This window comes from Megascapheus bottae, chromosome 10 (assembly GCF_031878675.1).
Source record: "Megascapheus bottae isolate mThoBot1 chromosome 10, mThoBot2.hap1, whole genome shotgun sequence".
Taxonomy (NCBI): domain Eukaryota; kingdom Metazoa; phylum Chordata; class Mammalia; order Rodentia; family Geomyidae; genus Megascapheus; species Megascapheus bottae.
Window position 1 is genome coordinate 35,602,625 of NC_143518.1, and position 12,993 is coordinate 35,615,617.

Consider the following 12,993-nt stretch of genomic DNA (forward strand, 5'->3'; position numbering starts at 1 on the left):
ACTGGGGAAGAGGTTGAATTTCAGAAACTCATTATGGACCGGATAGGAAAAAGTGTGTGACGATGTGGGGTAACCTTTTAGGCAGATAGATAAAGAAGGAGAATTACAGGAAGGGACTGGCCCCAAACCAGGAGCTCAAAGGAGAAGGGACCCCATCTCCTGGACACACTGTGGGGAAGGATTTTGGCCTGGGCCCACAAAGCCTACACATGTTTAAGGAGTACTTGGTCAAACCATACCAATGAAACCTCCAAACTTGGGGATTCTTTGGGTGGAGGTGATAGTGGAGAGACATGACTTCTTGATTTCTGAGCCACCACGGCACTGTTCCTTCCCAGGGGAAGATGGCATATTGTGCAGCAAATAGAAAAGAACCTGGAGGAGCGATCACTGTTTGCAGAGCAACGGGAGCAGGAGAAGGAACAGATGCTGGAGTACATGGAGCAGCTCCATGAAGCGGACCTGCAGGTAACAAGGCCAAGTTTCACCAGCAACAGCCACAAAGTGCTCTAAGATTCTGGAGTTTCAGGGTGTGGACTGATTTTTCCATCAGGCACTTTCTTGTTTCACAACATCATCACCACCATCAGCTTTTTTATTGCCGTCTCCAACATTTATATGGTCATGGCGTCATGCTGGGGGGTAAGGGATGGTCTGGGTAGATATTTTCACTGCCTCCCAGGGACTTGGGGTCTGAGTCTGATGGGTCAATGTCAAACAGACACATAGAAGAAATATATGGCTGTGTGGTTTTCACAAGGAAGCATGGGGGTGTTTTATAGTCATCCCTCAATTATCAAGGGGGTATCCTACACTTTGTAGATGAATAGTAGCCATGTCTTGTTTCAGGCTTCCCGCGCTCACGTCATTTGAAGTACATAGCATCCCATTGTCATTAATTGTGTGGTGAACACAAACCTTTCCCTCCGGTTAGCCAAAACAAAATTAGTAGGTAAATCCATATAAAACCCAAAAAGAAATAAAAAAGTAAAGAAATTTGATGACTTACTAATCTAAATCAAGTAGAGTTAAAATATTAATAGGGTTAAAATGGGAGTGCTTGCCTTATCTGGTCTTGTTGCAATGTATACAAACCTGTAGCATGGTTAAGGGACACAGCAGGTATTTGAGTTTTATTTTATTTTATAGGTAATATACAGAGAGGTTACAGTTACATAAGTAATTCAGTGAGTACTTTTTTTTTGTCGGTCGTGGGGCTTGAACCCTGGGCCTGGGTACTCTCCCTGAGCTCTTCAGCTCAAGTCTAGTGCTCTACCACTTGAGCCACAGTGCCGCTTCCGATTTTCTGGTGGTTTAATTGGAGATAAGAGTCTTATTTCATGCCAGGGCTGACATTGAACCATGATCCTCAGATCTCATCCTCCTGAGTAGCTAGGATTACAGGCTTGAGCCACCAGCACCCGGCAATGAGAACATTGTTTTGAACAGTGATACCCCCTCCATCATTTTCTCCCACTCCCCCCTCTCCTGGCCCCTGCCCTGCTCTAATTCCTCTTTCCCCAAGGTGTAAAGTTCATTTCCAACATAGTATCTAGTGAGTGTCACTATTGCCTTGATCCATTCTTCATCCTACTGACTCTGTGATTCCTCTTTCCTTCCCCAAATCAAATAAACATATACAATAATAAAGGGAACAGAAATCAAAACCAGTGACAACAGGGAATAAACCAAAGGAGAAAAGAAAAAGGAAGGAAGGAAGAAAGAAAGAAAGAGAAAAAGGAATAGCCGTAAATAGTCCATTAAAAAACTCACCTCTAGGCATGGAGTTTGGCCTAGTGGTTGAGTGCTAGCCTAGAATGCACAAAGACCTGATTCCTCGGTATCACATACATAGAAAAAGCTGAAAGTGGGGCTATGACTCAAGTGGTAGAGCTTTAGCCTTGAGAAAGCCCAAGGACAGTGCTCAGGCCCTGAGTTCAAGCCCCAGAACTGGCAAAAAAAACCCCAAAACAAAAAACAAAACACTCTTGTTTCCATTTCTTGGAATTTTATTTCAATAAGCATCGCTTTATATGTCTTTATATGGTCACATGCGCATAGCTATTGAGCTATTGTGATTCTCTCACAGCAGTCATTTTGAAACATTTGTTATTTTTTTCCTTTTTTTAAGTTTTGGAAATATTACAAGCACAGAAGCATTGAAAGAACTGTGCCATGTCCATAGAGGCTTTTTCAGGTTTAATTATTTTTATTAACTTGCCTTAGTTGTCTGTGTCCACATATTTTCTTTATTGTTAAGTGTTTTAGTTGCAGACATCTTGATACTTGGCACTTAATGCTTCTAAATGCCTGGGTCTCTGTGGAATAAGGGTACTCTTACCTGTGGAGAATATTATCAGCACTCCTTCCACCAAAGAAATCTAGTGATTCCATGATATTACCCAATATTTCATCTATATTCACATTTTTGCAGTGTTCTCAAATTATACTTGGTAACCATTTTCTTTTTTCCAAACCACACTCCAATAGAGATTTGCACACTGAGAGATTGCTTATGCCTGCAATCACGGCTACTCAAGAAGCTGAGATCTGAGGATCTTGGTTCCAAGCCAGCCTAAGCAGGAAAGTCCATGAGACTCTTATCTCCAATTAACCACTACCAAACAGGAAGTGACACTGTGGTTCAAAGTGGTACAGAGCTCAGGGACAGCACCCAGGCACTGAGTTTAAGCCCCACAACCAGAGGTAGGGGGAAGGATTTGCATATTGCGTTCAGCTAAGTTTCTTTAGTTCATTCAGTTTAAGTGTCTTTATTGAAACACTTATTTTTAAAAACATCTTTATTTTGTTTTGTTTTTGTGGGTCATGGGGCTTGAACTCAGCCTGAGAGTTGTCCCTGACCTCTTCAGCTCTAGGATACAGCCCTACCCTTGAGCCAAGCCCCATTTCCCATTTTCTAGAGGTTAATTGGATATAAGAATCTCAGGTCCTTTTGGTGCCAGGGCTGGCTTTCAACCTTGATCCTCAGATCTCAGCCTCCTGAGTAGCTAGGATTACAGGTGTGAGCCACCACGTCTAGCAATATCTCTACTTTTAATTGACACATACTAGTTGTGACTTTAAGACACAGTGTGATTAGTTCTGTGTGTTCACAATGTATAAGTAGTGGGTAAGGGTAAATGGCACATCTATCATCTTAAGTATGAATCATTTCTTTGTGTTGGAAGCATTCAAAGTCATCTGTACTAGCTGGCTTGGAAAATATATTTAATTGTTGTCACTGCAGAACATTAGAAATTATTCTTCTATCAGGTGGTTCATGCCTGTGATTTTAGCTATTAGAAGGCTGTGATCTGAGGATAGCTATTTAAAGCTAGTCCTAGTAGAAAAGTTGGTGAGACTTTTATCTCCAATAAGCAGCCAGCTTTGACTGGAAGAAGTTAAGCATGAATGCAAGGCCCTGAGTTTAAACCTCAGTAACAAAGAGAAGTTTGTTTTCCTATGTAATTGCACCTGCACCTCAATGCCTCCATTCCATATTTATTATTTTTATGAAACTGATATTTTGAAGCATCTAGGCCAGGTGCTTTAATGAGTGCCCTGTGTTGGAATTTATCTGATCCCCCCATCCCCCTGCCCCTGCCACATTCCCATCCCTGGTGCTATTTTGCTTATGGAGTGCATATTCTTTAATTTTTATTTTTTCCCTTTCTTACTCACGTTTTATGTATGATTGAATTGTCATTAACCAGTACATTGGATGGTGGTGAGTGACAGGGCTGAGAAGCATCCTACAGGTCGGCAGACATAATTATGAAGGTTGTTAGAGCAGCTGCTGTGCATGGCTCAGTGTGAGGAGTGGCATGACAGTCGTGTGTGTGTGTGTGTGTGTGTGTGTGTGTGTGTGCGCGCACACGCACACGCACACACACATGTACAGGCATGCATGTAGCCTTGGGAACTGCTTGAGAAGTGGCCTAAGGGAGAAAAGAAGATAGAGAGACATGTCAGTTCGTGGCTCACGAGAAGAGAGGGAGAGACAAAGTCAGAGAGATGGGGAGAGAGAAAGGGATAGGAGAGAGATGTAGTCAGAGAAGGGGATAAGAAACAGAATGAGAAATCTAACTAGATTATGGGGTATGGGGGGCCTGCTGGGAAGCTCCTGGAGTCAATGAATCAACACCATTAACCTGGTGCATGCCAGTGGCCTGTATCTGCCAATAGCCATTGCCTACAGTAGGAAGTTTCTAGGCAGGTTTAGGGAGAGCACAGTGTCTTCCCAGCCTTAGTGCTACCATGCTGTCTTAAAACAGCTCTTCCTACCATGCTAGCAAAGATGAAGTGGAAAGGGAATTTATCTAGGCTGCTTTGAAGGGCTTTAAAAATGGCAGAAGTTCTTCAGTTCCCTAGAAATCCAATGAACCAACCAAAACAACAAAACCAACTGGGCATGGTGGCACATGTCTGTGATCGCATCTACTTGGGAGGTGGAGGCAGGAGAGCCAAGAATTGGAGGCTGGCCTAGGAAAAAAGTTACACCCTATCTCAAAAGCAAAATACAGCCAACCATCATGGCTTATGTGGTGGTATATGTGTATAGGTGTGTGTGTGTGTTCACAGCAATACAGGAGGCATACTTAAGAGGACATCCATTTGAGGCTGGCCTATTGACAAAAATGAGAACTTATCTAAAAGATAATTAAACAACAAAAGGGCTGAGGTGGGGCTTAAGTGGTTGAGTGGCTACTTAACAAATACAAGGCCCAGAGTTCAAACCTGCCACAAACAAATAAAGAAATAATTAATTAAAAACAAAGGTCTGGGTCATACCTCAAGTACTTAAAACCAAACTAGAAAACAACAGGTGGAAGACTAAGCAAATATTACACAATTAGACTTGTGCCCCCAATCAGGGGTCAGTAGTTTCTTTAGTTTTGAGGTCAATAGGACTAAACAATGTATTAAGATTCCTCCCTCCTCCCCTCCCATCCAGCATTCAGCATTGTGATTGAGAATATGATTGAGGGAGACTCAAACTCAGTACCTTGTGCATGCTAGCTAAGTGCTGTACTACTGCTCTGTATCCCAGGCCTGTTTCTTTTCTTTTTTCTTTTTTGCCAGTCCGGGGCCTTGAACTCAGGGCCTGACCACTCTCCTTGGGCTTTCTCAAGGCTAGAGCTCTACCACTTGAGCCATAATACCACTTCTGGGCCTGTTTCTTTATTAATCATACTGAACAGAGATTGAAAGTGTGAGATTCAGGAGGGAAGGAAATGAAAACCACAGTTCTAGGATGTAGCCTGGCACATAGGAGACACAGAGTAGAATTTTAAGAGCATCTACAGTGCTCAGCAGGGTCAGCAGAGGCACAGAGCTGAGCTGGATATAGACTGGAATGGGTCCATTTGGTGGCAGAGTCACTGACCACTATTGAGAGAACAGCGTCATCAGGGGCTGATAGTGGAGCTGCACTGTACATAGTGTGTTATTTCCTCTTGGTTTCCGTTGTGACTCTCTGTCTTAGCGTACAGCAGCTGTTTATGTTCTTCAACCCTGAGGTTCTTTTCATTTTGCTTTCAGGAGCTAGAACGAAGGCACCAAGAAAAACTAACGATGCAGGCAGAGATCAAGCGCATCAACGAGGAAAACCAGAGACAGAAAGAAGAACGGATGGCCCAGGAGAGGATGGCAGACCAGATGGTGATGGAGTTTACCAAGAAGAAGATGGTAAGGGCTTGGCTTCCCGTGCCTGGGTCCTCAGGCCAAGATTGGCATCTGAAAGAGGAGAGGCAGCCTGGACACAAGAAAATTCCAAGGGATGGTCGTCACAGCTACATGCTGCATGCAATGCATGTGTAGTAAGAGAGCCTGACTTAGTCTCTTCCTTTTGGCCAGACCATGTGTTCACTAGCAGGCAGTAGCCCAGGAAGGGTACCTCATGGGTATGATATCTTCATTAGCGCTTTCATGAACATCATACCCAGGAAGGAAGAGAACAAAAAGCAGTTGGCAAAGTGACTTTTTTGTGTGTTTGCTGGTACTGGAGTTTGAACTCAGGGCCTCACACTTGCCTTTTTCATTTCACTCCCTCTTGAGTCACATGTTAACTTTCAGCGTTTTGCGGTTGATTGGAGGTGTCTCACGGACTTTTCTGCTGGGGCTGTTTTCAAACTGTAATTCTCAGAGCTTAGCCTCCTGAGTAGCTATGATTACAGATAGCTGTGCATGGCCAAGAGTGACATTTCTGTGGATTCCTCATGGCTGGGATAGCTCTGTAACCACGAATCAGCTGTCCCTTAAATTTCCTGTAAAAACTCCTCTAATCGAGCAACAAGCAAAGAATGTGGAATGTCGGAAAAATCAAGTTTCCTCCTTTGCTTGTCTCTGTAAATCAGACAAGAACAAATGCAGGGTGGAGCAGAGAGCAATTTGCAGTTATGGATGGATGGAGCTCAAATGCATGTGCTCATTCTGAGGCAAAGCTGAATGATGAGATGAGTGGAGTTGGGGGATGGGAGAGTGGAGGGCAAAGGAAAGCTCCTCGCATGATTAGAGTCAACATGCGTCTATGTAAAAATGGGAAGATGTACTCAAAGTGACAGGAAAATAATTTCTTCATGTGTCAGTCTTGTCTCTTGCATATTTCGAAGCTCTGGCTGTGACAGTAAACACATCATACTCCTCTATGCTTCTCTACGCAGTAGGGCTTGTTAATGAAAGGGAAGGAAGGTACAGGTATAATTTATAAAGGCATACTTGACATACTTTCCATGTGGAATACAGACAATAGAAAATGAAAGCATAGCTCAGATATTGGCTTTAGTTTTAGTTTTGACTTTTGGATTTCAGGGATGGGCAAGCAATAGAGTGACAATACAAAATTGGGGCCACAGTTGGTTTGTATCTAATATTAGCTGTAGAATTGGCTTTTACTGAACACTTAGCACTAGACCTAGTGCTAAGTATTCTGTGTGTGTTCTCTTTACAACAATCATGTGAAGACATCAGTGATTGGCTAAAAACATGGAATTCTTCAGTGTGGTGTCAGACAAGGCGAGGTGCCTAGAGTAATGCTTTGTATTTCACATGGACTTCAATAGTTGTTTCATCGACTGGGTCAAGGCCACGCTAATGAGCTAATCACACAGAAGTTTTCTGACTGCAGCACACACAGCCGGCCGTGGTCATGATATACGCTGAGGAAGGTCAGGTGAAGATGGAGAGCTCTCTTGGGCGAGCCCTGGACTTGGAGCAGAACTGGAACGGTGGGATGATGAGAAATCACAACAGATTTCTGAGAAGGATGAACTATGTCTTGTCTTCATCCAGGAGCGGGCATTGGCCAGGCAGAGCTAGGAGAGCCTCCAGACTGGTGAAGCGATGAGACACTGGCCCCTCCCCTCACCCCTATAGTCATAGGTCACATAATGATGGAATACAGTCTGAGAAATACATCATTGGGTGATTGTTAAACATAACGCAGTGTATTTACCAATTTACCAAAATTGCTGTAGTGCTGACGAGGCGATATAATCTTATGGGACCAGTGCGTTACTGTCATCATTATGTAACATGTCACTGTCTATAACCAATGAGTGCTAAGGAAGTTCTTTCTGGAAAGTTTACATTTCCAAATGGCCTGTGTTATTTGTCTACTTGGGAAATAGTGGTCAGGAAGCTTTAGGGATATGTCTGTTCTTTCAGTGAAGTGGCAAGTGGACTAATTTGAATGGTTCACTCTTCAGGTATCTGCTAACCACTGTGGTATTGCCCAAAGCACGGTTGGCTGTTTGCCCAGGGACTAATGAGATAACCTCCACCTGCTGTGCTTTACAAGGCAGGCGGGAGTCATAGGAGTTACTTGGCACTGCAGCCTTGGAACTCAGAGTTGTCTGAAGTGTAGAAGGAGCAGGCAAGCTGGACTCAGGCATCTTTTGTTCCAAATATTTTCCTCATCTATAATATCTGTCTCGGGAGATACTGTGAGAGCACTCTGGGGGAAATAATGCACGGGAGAATCTTTTGTAAAGAATGCAGCTTTTTGCAAATGCTAGATTTTATGTTTATACATTGCTAAGTTTCTTTTGCTTATCTTTAAGAAAAAGGAATCAGGTGATCAGGAAGCCCTGGATACATGAATAGACACGTCCAATGGAAACCCCTTTGTTACAACTATTTGAAGATTATAACTAAGAAAAAAATAAATAATGAAAAGAGAAAAGTCATAACAAAGATAAAAGAAAAAGGATAAAGGAAAAGATAAATAAAAAGATAGGAATTAGGAAGTGGGAGGGAGGGAGGGATGTTGGATAGTGTGTTTGTTACGGAGATTGTGTTATGGCTAAGAAAACCACTATTCCACAAGGAATTGTCTTCCTGGCAGGCTCGAGAAGCAGAATTTGAGGCTGAGCAGGAGAGATTCCGGAAGGAGAAAGAGAAGGAGATTGCCCGCCTCAGGGCTATGCAGGAGAAGGCTCAGGACTACCAGGCAGAACAGGTACCTGCTTCCTCTTCCCCTTGGCTTCTCTCTACCTCTCACGCTCCCTTGGCAATTCCTTTGATGGCTTCAAAAGTCGCCTCCTGGGTTGGAGGTATAGAAGAGAAGATGTCTGAGGAGGCAGGGATGGGACCTGCTCCCAAAGCCTGTGGCAGTTAGGAGGGCATAAAACATTTGGTGCTTAGGGTCAAGAGGAACTTTTCTGGCTTCTATATAAAGAACAACTTCCATCCTTAACTGACCAATGAAATATGTCACCAGAGGAAACAGTGACATCTCCATCATTAGCAGTTTTTAAAATTAGAAGCAATTGCAGAAGTGCCTGCAGGAGTTTGAGAAATGTGGAAAGAGTTGTGAAGGGAAGAGTAGAAGGATGAGGTGACCCCTCAGGGTATCTTCTGACCCAAAAATTTCCATCAAGATTTCATTTATCCCCTCCGAACATCATTTGCTACCTAGAGAAATCTATGGCACTTTTCAACACAGAGCAAGTAAAATCTATAAAAAGTAGGTGTCTTGCGCTAGAAACTTAGTCTGTACATTGAGCTTCTTGGGTGACCTCCCTTGCCCAGGATGCCTTGCGGGCCAAGCGCAATCAGGAGGTGGCAGACCGAGAGTGGCGCAGAAAGGAAAAAGAAAACGCCCAGAAAAAGATGGAAATAGAAGACAAACTGCGACAGATTCGTCTGGAACAGGTGGCCTTCAAGAAACACACACTAGCAGTCCAGGTGCAACGAGACCGGGATGAGTTTGACAGGATTCTTCGGTAGGAAGGGCCTGGGTACCTTTGCCTGCCTGCAGTAGGGTGGAAGGAGGATGAAGGCATTTGTAGCAGAGGTGTTCCATAATAGATGGAGAGGAATTTTCTGGGACTTGCAATGTATTCATCTTGACCATGTTGGTGCAATGATTCTAACTAGATGAACCGCCAAGATATTTCTAAGCCACTTGGGCTGATTAGAGAATTGGAAAATTGAATCCAGGAAGTGTCTAAGGAACTGGGGATTATGGAGGGTTTTTATCCTACAGCAATCTAAATGTAAATAAAGGTGCAAATCTGGTTCCTTCTGTTCCCTTTCCTCCTCAAGCTTTCTACAAACTAGAGATTCAGTTGCAGCAGGAGATACTTAGGAGAGACAGAAGAGCTCTAACCACTGAGGATCAGGACTCTAGGGGGTCGGTGGGGGGAAGGGGAGGCTTTGTCACTGACTTGACAAATAGGTGTGAGCCCCTGTGGCCAGAGCTCTGTGTTGGATACCATGGAGGACATTGGAGATAGGTAAGCTCCATCCTTAGGGAGGTCTTAGAGATTTAGGTCCATCTTTCCTGTTTGGCATCTGTTTATCCTTTTATTTCTGTTCTGTGTCTTGGCTCACTGTAATTCCACTGCCTGAGTAGAAGCTAAGCATTCACAGTGCTCACTGTTGTGAGCCTCCCCTGAAAGTAGTCCTAGGTAGAGGTCCCCTTGGCTTCCCTTCTCTGCTCTATTCTCTAACCTGTCAGATGTTCTAGTATTAGGCTTAGCCTGAGTGGGAAATCTCCCTTTTGTTCTGGGTCCAGCTTTTGTAAGATCAGATTTATTTATTTTTTCCCCCAAAAGGAAACAAACAAAACAAAATTTGGATTTGTGGAATGTGAAACTATAGAATTTATATTCAGATGAGTAGCACTGAACAACAGAGTCCGTCTTTCCACGTCTGTGCCTTAAGTCCTCCCTCTTGGAACTCTGTCAGGTAGTAACATGTCTTGCCACCCAGGATGTGCTTAGCAGAGGCAGAACAGATCTGTAAGAACCTCTGTCTTTTGCCAGACCCGAGTTCCTGATTTTTTTTTTATTGGACTAGGGCCCCCAGTCTGTTCCCATTGTCTGTGACACCCTGTCACTTTCTCTACCCTCAGGGCTTTTCTGTGGTCAATGGACACCACCTGGTAAAGAAGGAAGCTTCATAAATGCCCCAAACAGCCTGCCCAGAGGCTCTAGATTAGCTTCCACCCATCTCCCCTCTTCTCCCCAGCCTCTATGCCCTTGGACATCTGCATGCCTTTAGCAGGCACTAATAAATATTAATGGAATGAAATTAAAGTCCTACTTTTGCTGCTGACCCATTTGTCTCTGCTTTGCTTTGCTTGCCTAAAGCATACACAATAGCCAGTTATTAAAGCTGGGATAGCCCTTTGGAGAAGTTTGGCTTTAGTACCGAGACCCAGTGTCTCCAAGTCATGTGACTTTGAGGATGGATGTCTTCACTCTTAAGACTGCTCTGCCGGAGCCATCCCTCCATACTTTTCTACTTCAAACGCATTCCATCCAATATGGCCTACATTTGGACTTCCTGCTTCTGGACAGAGGGATGCCTTGAACTCTCAGCCTGAAACTAAGGAGAGCCAGTCAGTCTACCCTCCCAAGTGGTTTTTAAAAATACTTGGGACATTTCAAAAATTACTCATGTCCCTCCATGCCCATATATTTAAATTTAAATATTCTAGGCCCAGACATTAATATCTTTCAAATCTCCTAGCCAATTCTACTGTGCAGCCAGACTCCATGCCTCTGCCCTAGCCCGGTGCATCTGGATATTCAGCTGCGTGCATCCCCAGGGGCTGTGTGTAACACATGCAGCATGCCCTCCTTTTCCACACTCACCCCTTGGCTCAGAAGAGTAGGAGGTAAAAATAGTGTCAATGCAGGGGCAATGTTCTTGCTGTTGAGAATACTGTCTAACAGGGGGCACTTGGTGTTTTCAGGCACAGAGAGAAGAGGTCGCCAGTTCTCTTCCTGTATGGGGAAGGCTCCGTAGAGGAGTTCCTATTTATACTTTTGGACTAGTCGGGATGACAAGCATGCGGCACAGTGCCCAGCTTTTTAGTGGTTGATATGAGTCCAATGAGCTCATTCCTAGCCAGCCTTCAAACAGCAGTCCTCCTGATTTCAGCCTCCTGAGTATCTAGGATTACGGATGCCCTTTGTGAATATGTTTCATTTGAAATTTTTTGGTTGCCATTAGTAATTTTTTTCTCCTCATTGTCAGAGTCCATGGAGCATTCTTATAGAAGAGGTTTCTAGAAAGAACTTAGGGAGACAGATCAATAGCACACTAAGAGGTATCCCACTGTGTTCTTTCTAGCAGCCAAAGTAGACATAGCCTTATAGATTTTGCTTTCTCCTCCTTGCTTGGTGTTTGTTAACGCTGTTATCCTCAGACAGGTAAGGAAGGAAAGAAGAGAGGAAGGAAGGAAGGAGAGAAGGAAGGGGGGAAAAGGAATATGTTTTGAAAGAAGCTGGAGGGAAGTTATGTACTGGTACAAAGGAAGAATCTGAACAACAGTTCCCAGAGGGTAAAACCGTGGCTGTAGAACTAGCTACATAATTTGCAGAGCCCACTGTAAAATCAGACTGTGGAAGTTCTTATTAAAAAACTATTAAGAATTTCAATACCATGACAGGGCATTAAACCAACCCTTCTGAGTATGCTCATGACATTAAGTCCCAGGACCGTGAAGCTGGTTCTGGCAAGTGGGTGGAGGGAGCTAACCCAGCGGCCACACTGAGCTAATTGATCCCTGAGCCACAGAAGAGGGCTGGGACCTGGAGGACATGGGGCTGACCCTTGAGCTGCAGAAGAGGCCTGTGGTCTCTAGAGTGGCCTAGCGCATTCCACTCTTGTGTGTCTCCTCCAGGGCTCAGAGGGAACAGATTGAGAAGGAGCGGCTGGAGGAGGAGAAGCGGGCCACAGGGCGCCTGCAGCATGCCAACGAGCTCCGGCGCCAGGTGCGTGAGAACCAGCAGAAGCAGGTGCAAAACCGGATCGCCACCTTCGAAGAGGGCCGGCGTCTTAAAGAAGAGGCTGAGAAGCGACGTGAACGCATTGCGGATATTAAGAAGAAAAAGCTTGAAGAGCTGAGGTACCCCGGGTGCGGGGGTCCTTTCCTCCCCATTCTTCTTCCCTCCTCCAAAGAGACATGACAGTTTTACAACGTGCTGATTGCAGAGTATGTGTTCAAGGATGACAGACAGGCCCAGGTACCCAGGCACATGACTCAGCTCTGGGGGACATCTAGCTGAAGATTCTCCAGAGGGGGTTTCTTTCTGTTTTTCTTTCTTTCTGGGAGCTCTTTGGCAGTGTGCTGGGACCTTGACATAAATGTGATTGGGGATGGGTGGATTGTGGGTACAGGTTCCTGGGTTCTAGAAACCCAGGAGCTACTTCTTCCTGCTTCTCTTTCGGGCCAGCATCTTCCTTATACCTGTGCCATGTTTTCTCCACAGAGCCACAGGCCTTCCTGAGAAGTACTGCATTGAAGCGGAGCGCAAGGCTAACATCCAGCCAGTCACCTCTGTGAAATGATGTGTGTGTGTGTGTGTGTGTGTGTGTGTGTGTGTGTGTGTGTGTGCCTCTGTGGCGGGGAGGCTTTTTGGGAGACAGGTTCTGTCCAGTCTCTGATGGTTCAGAATTGCTGCTAACCTAGCTAGACATTTCAAAGTTACGTATTAAATTTATTCTACTTCTCTAATAAAGATCTTGGCTTTCTTGTGA

General features: G+C 44.5%; 1 protein-coding gene across 1 annotated transcript in view; it reads left to right on the forward strand.

Moving 5' to 3' along the window:
• Cfap45 (cilia and flagella associated protein 45) overlaps positions 1–12,993 on the forward strand; it is a 35,977-nt gene extending 22,984 nt beyond the window's left edge. The window contains exons 9-14 of the mRNA XM_090341612.1: positions 339–468; positions 5,542–5,688; positions 8,345–8,458; positions 9,031–9,224; positions 12,137–12,361; positions 12,726–12,993. Coding sequence (XP_090197738.1) covers positions 339–468; positions 5,542–5,688; positions 8,345–8,458; positions 9,031–9,224; positions 12,137–12,361; positions 12,726–12,804 — 889 coding nt within the window. The 3' untranslated portion in view covers positions 12,805–12,993. The remainder of the gene's footprint in view (positions 1–338; positions 469–5,541; positions 5,689–8,344; positions 8,459–9,030; positions 9,225–12,136; positions 12,362–12,725) is intronic.